Source organism: Magnolia sinica, chromosome 6 (genome assembly GCF_029962835.1).
Source record: "Magnolia sinica isolate HGM2019 chromosome 6, MsV1, whole genome shotgun sequence".
NCBI classification, from domain to species: Eukaryota; Viridiplantae; Streptophyta; class Magnoliopsida; order Magnoliales; family Magnoliaceae; genus Magnolia; species Magnolia sinica.
In genome coordinates this window covers 23,388,438-23,396,204 of record NC_080578.1, presented here as the reverse complement: position 1 = coordinate 23,396,204, position 7,767 = coordinate 23,388,438, and the positions used below count along the sequence as shown (strand labels likewise).

The 7,767-nt window shown below is 39.9% G+C and overlaps 1 protein-coding gene across 2 annotated transcripts; it reads right to left on the bottom strand.

Moving 5' to 3' along the window:
• Nucleotides 1–270: 270 nt before the first annotated feature.
• Nucleotides 271–7,576, bottom strand: LOC131248544 (large ribosomal subunit protein uL1). 2 transcript variants are annotated; one of them, XM_058248866.1, is made up of 5 exons: nt 7,441–7,576; nt 7,221–7,254; nt 1,892–2,111; nt 1,087–1,458; nt 271–588 (listed from the first exon to the last, which is right to left on the bottom strand). In XM_058248866.1, exons 2-5 carry the CDS (start codon nt 7,223–7,225, stop codon nt 535–537), a joined length of 651 nt encoding a protein of 216 aa, XP_058104849.1. In that variant the 5' UTR covers nt 7,226–7,254; nt 7,441–7,576; the 3' UTR covers nt 271–534. The 2 variants fall into 2 exon arrangements, with proteins under 2 accessions (XP_058104849.1, XP_058104850.1); XM_058248867.1 differs by having other exon boundaries at nt 7,221–7,285; nt 7,441–7,562.
• Between the last annotated feature and the right edge of the window lie 191 nt (nt 7,577–7,767).

Genomic DNA, 7,767 nt, shown 5'->3' with positions numbered 1-7,767 from the left:
TTAGGTTAGGAATATCACATGTAATTGGGTCGGTTATGGGTCGCATAGAAGACTTCGGTTTGGTAATATCAGGTCTGGTGGGATTGCGGGTTGCAGGTTGGGTCCTATTGAGGTTACGTTGAGCTTGGGTTGACCCTTAACCTGACCCAACCTACCCAAGTTGCACCCCTAGGCCTCAACTTGCCTCGCCCAGTCTACCTGCCACCTTCATAATAAGATCAAGCAAGGAAGTGGGGTAGGGGCTAATTTTCTACAGTACACCTGCAACACTCCAAAAACCAGAACCAGCTCGAAATAAAATATCAAAATTGTCAAAAATTCTGCTTCGCAAACATGAATTCACCTCAACATATAACTCCCATTTTAAAACTAAAACCACCACCAAACAAGAACCGCAAAATAAAACTGCCCTGCTCTGAAGCAGAGAAAAGAAAGGGGGAAGCATCCAAAAAGGTGCCTTACTGGAAATGAGTGCACCACGTTGTTCTCACTTGCACCATTACTACAACGATACCAACAACTGATGTTGAGCTTTCAGAAGACTCTGTATGTCTTTCCCATTGTACTCTTCAGATACAAGCACCGCACCTGATTCCACCACCACACCAATATCAATCATTTCTCCAAAAAAACACCCAGGATGCACATAGGCATTCTGGCTCAAGAGCCCAATCGTACCAAATGGACGAGATATTTGAAAGGCCACTGAAGAGACTTTCAAGTTCTGTTGCACATTTGCAAATGTGGCCAACGCATGTGATCCAGGCTAGTCATCATGTTGGCCCACTGTGCATGCCCAAAAATCAGGTGCACTACATGTGTACACAAGAATCACTAAATTACGAAGGGATGGACCACATTCCACATCCAATGTAAAAAACACGCCAAACTAATGAACAGCCAGGACCTCACGTGTCACATTGGGATGTATAGCAAGAGTATGATTGGAGCAAACACTTGGGGCTCAAGATTTTAAAAATGCCATGGTTAGAAAAGGGAAAGGGCATCATCCCAACTTAAAATACTGATCTTGTATGAGCCTACAAGTTACGTCCAGAATCTGCTTGAGCTGAAATGGGTACTTACATTCTGCCAGTTCTTCTTCAATAGTGAGACAAGGAAATTGACGCTGAGCTGCACATTTTGGAAAACTTGCTTCTCCTCCATGCCGCAGTTCCCCACAGCAACCCCCATGCAGAGGACCTTCTTGAGCTGGAACTTGACCATTGCTTTGGTCTCGTTTACCTTTGATTCCAAGGACTCCTGGTGGGAAACTAGAGTTGGAAACTTACCTGCCTTGTTGAGACCTGGGCCAAGAAGCCTCGGAATCTGCTTGATAATGGCCTCGGAAGCAAGGAAGGCATGGTATTTCTTTGCAAGCTTCTTCACCAACTTTTTATTTTTGTTCATCTTCTTCAACCCTTCCACATCCATGTAATCTAACCCTATCTTCTCTGCCTGCAGTTCACCATATAAGAAAAGAACAGAGTATCTGATGATCAGCAATTTTTATTTTATTTTTGCTCAGACCTAGCAACAATACCAATGGTGGATGATCTAAGCTGTCCATCAGTCGACTCCATCACTCATGGGCCATGCCAAAGTCATCTCCCATATAAGATGACCACTAGGCATCCAATGAAAATGGACAACCACACCATATGTTTCACATTTAACAGGAGAGCCCTATCATCCAATGGAGGACATTTTAAGTGTCTCCTATACCCCCATGGGGCCCACCATAGGAATTAAGTAGAACGCCAAAAAGTAGGCCATGTGCGGACAGTTTGTTGGGCCAAGCAAATTCTCTGTCAAATCTCGTACATTTCATCTAGATGACTAAAATATGAAAGACGCAAAACTTGGGAATGACTATAGATATGTTATTCACCTCTTCAACATGCTGTGCATCCCCAAGCATGCAGACTTTCATTTTAGGGCGGGGAATATGAGGCAACTTCACAGAGCCACTGAAACGCTTGTCCTTCTGCGGGTCATAGTTCTTCAGCCCAATTTGGAGCTCAATGGTCTCCGTAAACTTGCGGTTCTTCTCCTTGGCATCACCAACAACCTGGCTGATAGCCTCCCTCAAGGCATCACTCTGAAGCTTACTGCAGCCAAGGACAAAATAAAATGCCATACTTATAACATGGACATAGCAAACCTAAAAGTGTATAGTTATCAGTGCAGTAACCAATATGTGGATTTTTACATTTTCAACATAAGCACATACTACATAGATACATTCACACTACACCTATCATGCATAACATCCTCTCAAGCAGTAAAGTTCTAAATACAAGGAAAAGCCTTTGCAGAAAAGACCCGTATAAAATACAGCTGCAAGAGAAGGTCTCAGATCGAACAAGTACTTAGAATGAGTTTCCCATGGTTGGAAGCATATCGAATTGCAAGTACCTAAACAATCCCGATACCATATATTGAATGCAGTTTCAGAATGTGGCAGCAGCCCAAAGGCATCTGATAGAGAAATGATATGCCACTCATACGGGCAAACAGAACATATTGAAGTAGTTGAAATAATGGCAGAGATAGCATTGCAAATTTGCAATTTAGAGGCATCCCTTTGACCAACTAAGGAATCAAAGCATGTTCATGAACTTCAATCAGTGACTCATAATTGGGAACTTCTGTGGGTGCTTTCCTCAGCTGTCCAAACATGTTTTAGGGATCTGTGGATGGCATATTTAGATAGCAGCACATTGCATGATGGCAGAAGTGGCATTGCAAATTTGTAATTGAAAGACATCCCTTTTATCAACAAGGAATCAGAGCATTGAATCTCTAAACATAGTCCGATGGTTTCTTTGATCTAGTCAAAAGCTTGATATGGGAGGAAATTTTATTAGTTTCAGCACCCCTCTTATAGGGGTTAACCACCTCACTACCAAAGACCCCATCTGTGGTTTCACAGTCACACATCCAATGCTATTTGTCCAAAATTGTGTTGGTTCCCATGCATATGGGGTTTGACAAAAACATGAACATGTATGGTTGTCCATGGCTACTAGTGGGGACACGTCTTTGCCCAAATCCAAACAGCCCCTATGTGATCATATCATCTAGGGATTGCATTAAAAAAAGTCTTGCGGAGACTTTGGTCAAGTCAAGACTTGCAAGTCTTGTGAAGGTGGATCATCTTTCCTAGCCTAGAATAAAACAAGATATCTGAAATCGCGCATATCAACTGAGGAAAGTGCGGAAGCAAAATGCTAGAATTTATACCACTTTACCCATTCCAGAAGCACCAATGAGGATCTGTGCAAGGTTCATCTTTTGCATACCAAAGACTCAACAAGGATTTTTTGTGTGGTAATAATAAGGATTTGATTCCATATCCATTGTGGATTAATTCTCAAAGATGGCTAATTTCATTCCAGGTATTAGTATCTAATCAGGACCTGAAATTTGTAAGCTATTTCTAGAGGACTTTATGGACAAAAATGGGTACAAACCTATCATACACCAATGCCTATCATCCACGAACTGATGGCCAGACAAAAGCAGTGAGAGCTGAGGCATGGGAAATCTTCTTTGGTGCTTAGTAGGAGATCATGTCTCCACACAAAGTCGTATTTTTCCTCCGGAGGAGTTTGCCCATGATAGCTTTGTAACTGTAAGAGGTTTGGGATTGCCAAGGGGATCAAACCTAGGATACCAATCAATTTGATTCCTTTACCTGCACCTACTCAAACGAGTAACAACGTTGATGCTCAGCATATTAAATAATGGTATTGATCAGATGTTGTCCAGGCCCAAAAACGATATGATATGGGGCATATCAAACCGTATCGAACAACATGGGGCGTATCAGATGACATGGGCCTACATCAGCCGGAATTTTCTTTGGTCAAAAAATTTTGAAAAAAAATCAGGAAAATAGGTGAAAACATAAAACATCATAATCTAAGTTTTTTTTAATGTTTTTAATATGGCATGTAATGGTATGTCAGATCATTCTTTGATGAGAATGTTGTCCATCAGCTTGACCTGCTGAAAGTCAACCAAATAGGCCCTAGTCTTTTTTTAAAGGCAAATAGGCACTAGTCAAACACAATTCAAGCATGGTTTTATAGATTATGACCAAGGTATTAAAAAATGGTTACGTAACGACCGTTACCATGACCGTTACACGTACAGGCCCATAACAGCTGTTACAGAAAAAACTGCCTGTAGCAGTCCTGTAATGGTCCCGAAACATGTTTTTTCAAAAAAATAAAATAAAATGCCATAACAGCCGTCACAGTCCGTATCGTAATGATAGCGACACTGGCCGTTACGGCCACCATTACTGTTATGGAATACCTTGATTATGACCCATTATACCGAAATACAACAAAAAGAAGATGAAAGAAATGAAACTGATAGTTTTTCCCTTCCGATTTCCCCAAAATGGTTCATTCAGATTTATTTCATTGAATTTCACTAAAAACTTGTATTTTGATCCCCAAAATAAGCCTAGCTCTAGTAGAAAATGAGTTTAAGCTTCCTCCATGGTTGAAATGAAAAAATAAGTGAATTTGTTTTGGACAAGTTTCTTTTTTTTTTTTTTTTGAAATTGGGTCCTTCATCATGGCTGTATCAACCCATATAGATGCCAATAATATGGAGTGTATAAGCCTGTATTGGTTTATACGGTACAAGTATGGCTCCCCTTCTTTTTTGAAACTAAAAGGTTCACCCCTGTATCACATAAAGAGCATGGCTGATATGGTTATGATATCGCTATAGCATAACTGATTTTCAAAACCATGCTCATCATTGATCTACTAAATTCAAGTGACATGATAATGGTTCACTTAAAGCTTAAGAGATTTCCAGTGAGAACATACAACAATACTCATTCGGAAAAGGCTGGCATCATTTGCATTCTCAGGAAAGTAGAGAAAAGTGCATATTTGCTATAACTTCCACCAAAAGCACTTCAACCCTATTTTCAAAATCACAGACCTCACTGCTTATTTTGGACATCATGCAGATGAGGGATGGAAGAGCATGCTATTCAACTACCTCAAATGCCTAACTAAATGACATCGAGATCGGGGACGTGCTTGATGACCAATTGCTTCTACACAACATTGTTGGTAAAAAAAATTCCCAGTCATACATGAAGGGATAAAGATGTCTGGTTGCAACATGGATCTCAACAGCTGTTTCCAGCGACTCAACCTGGACATCTATGCTAGATGACAAGCTTCCAACTTGACACAGCCAAATACTTTCAAGCTTGTGGGTGTTGATAGCAACAGTCTCAAACTTACCAGGCCATTACCCAATCCCAAGCACAAGCTCGTAACTAGCTTTCAGGCCCAATTGCCTAGGGACAAAGATATTTACTAAAGAAAGGAAGTCACTATAGAGGGTGTTAGCTTGAGAAAGATGCAATGCATGGGAACTTATGAAAGTGAATTTCCACCAGAAAAATCAACTGGAAAGTGTGCTTTGTTTTTTTGGAAATTGTGTCAACTGTATAGGAAAATGGAGTAATTGTGTATGGAGCTTCTTTCATAGTATGCTATAATGGCCGTTATGGCCATTACGTCAAGGTAATGGTGTAACAGGTTACAGAGTCGTTAAGGCCATAATGGCCATTGTGGAAAAATGACCCATAAAGGCCATTACAGCCCCCATAACAACCCGTTATGGTTTTTCATTTTTTTTTTCAAGAAAAAAGAAAAGAGACCATAATGGCTGTCATGGGGGGCCGTGACAGCCATTACAACCCATATCGTAAAGGTAACGGTAGTGGCCATTACGGTCACTGTTACCATTACGGAATACCTTGGCTTCTTTAGCAAGTTTCTTCTTCTAAATAAAGCCATATACCAGCTCCCTTTTAAGTATGAATAAATATAACAAAAATTCCAACACTTGCTTGCTTCCTCAATGGTGTGACTCATCACATCTTTCAGAGATAAGATGTCTATGTTTAACTGGTGTGACTCTGATATTGAATTAAATGTCTAAGGTTAGAGACGCTGAAGACTAATTCCAAATGTGTGACTCAATCTGCTATCCTCTTCTTTATTCTTTTCTTTTTTTTTTATCTACCAACCACCATGTAAATCTCTCTTCACTTTTATTTGACTAGTTCCAAAATCTCATCTAACCTAAAAACCTAAATTTTGGAACATCCCCTTAATCTGTCCTACATCATTGTAGCTTCAATCCTCAAACTTCGATAAAGGAGGTTAGGAGAGAGCAAATCTCATCCAGCAATCTGGAAACCAAACTATCATCCAATAAGGATAGAGGGAAATGATAAAATGTGGGACACATTTATTTCTATTAAAAGGTCCAACTCGGTAATCATACAACGACGGTGAAATCATAGAACCTCTCCGCCAGTCATTGCATCAAAACCTCTCAGGGCACATTACAATGTTTATGAACTGTTGGAATGCATACAGCAAAAGTCAACTTCACAATAGAGTGAAAAACCCACAGCCCTACATAAAGTCTATGTTCCTTTACAAACACACTCAATGGGTGATTGTGACAATACACACTAAAAAACCATGACATCATAATAAGTGCAATTTCAAAACGATCAATAGGTAATTGTAACAATAAAACCCAACATATCGACGATAATAATAACAGAAGCAGTCCTAAATTGTGATAACATATAGACTAATAAAGTTAAGGCAGTCCAAGAAGCATAATCAGAACAAATACACAAAAGGATTCATACAACTCTCAACTGAGAATACATATATTACTTGACTTCTCAGTTTGAGTACGAGCCATGCTCCAGTGACCCAAATCTTCAATGTGATGGCTCCATAGCAAAGTTAGGATGGCCCACACACCAAAAACCTCCCATATGGGAAAAACCCAAACATTAAACCAGTGGCCTGCAAATCCACCGTTGAAAAAGAAAATACTACAATAGTCTGCATTCAACTAATTAAAAAAGCCACGGATGTGATCTTCAAACTTGGAGATTCCTGGTGCGTGTGGCATACACTACGAAACACATGATATAAACGGCTTGGATCACTAAACCATGGGCCCCAGTTGTACATGACTATATGAAAAAAATGCTGAACAATTAATCGAAGAAACAGATTAGAGAGATTTGATCCATGATCTCAAACACCAAAATATCATCAACGCAAAAAATAAAAATAAAAATAAATAAATAAATAATAATAAAAAATTGGAAATAATAAATAGAGTAAAAAAGAAGATGTTACCTCATCGTTACACCTTTCCTACAAGCTTCGAATCCTAGGGGAATCAGAACAGGATCGTATATAAGCTACAGAAATGGAAAGGAGTCGAAAAGAAAGGAAAACGTAAATGGGACGAAATCAGGTTTTACAACTCAAAACTAGAAGAATCGCGATCCGGATAAAATGCGATTTCTACTAGGAATTCGAGAAGACGTGAATAGGAATCTGAAGAGATTTTTACCTGCAACGGAGAGGAAGAACAATCTCCAAAGTGGTGCTCCTTTGGGGAGAGAGGGTTTCCTGCTTTCCTAGGGTTTTGGGAGGAAATGCGATGGCCTCTGGAGCGACCTGCGCAACCCTAGGGGTTTATGTTATATACAGTGTTCAATTACTTAAATGTCTTGTATATCATGTTAATTTACTTAAACACCCTTGGTTTCTCAATATGACGAGAATGCCCTTTATATTTTGGGGTGTGAAAGGGCCGGATTAGGGCCGGGCCAAGCTTTGTCCAAACCCAGCCCGAGTGTTTAAAACTATGCCCAACTCCAGCCCAAGCCCATGACAG

Bases quoted from the DNA above. Each gene is read 5' to 3' on its own strand.
- LOC131248544 (XM_058248866.1), bottom strand. The intron at 1,459-1,891 runs GTGAATAACATA...GGTGAACTGCAG, and splicing joins ATGCACAGCATGTTGAAGAG to GCAGAGAAGATAGGGTTAGA. The intron at 589-1,086 runs GTAAGTACCCAT...TGGTGGAATCAG, and splicing joins TGAAGAAGAACTGGCAGAAT to GTGCGGTGCTTGTATCTGAA.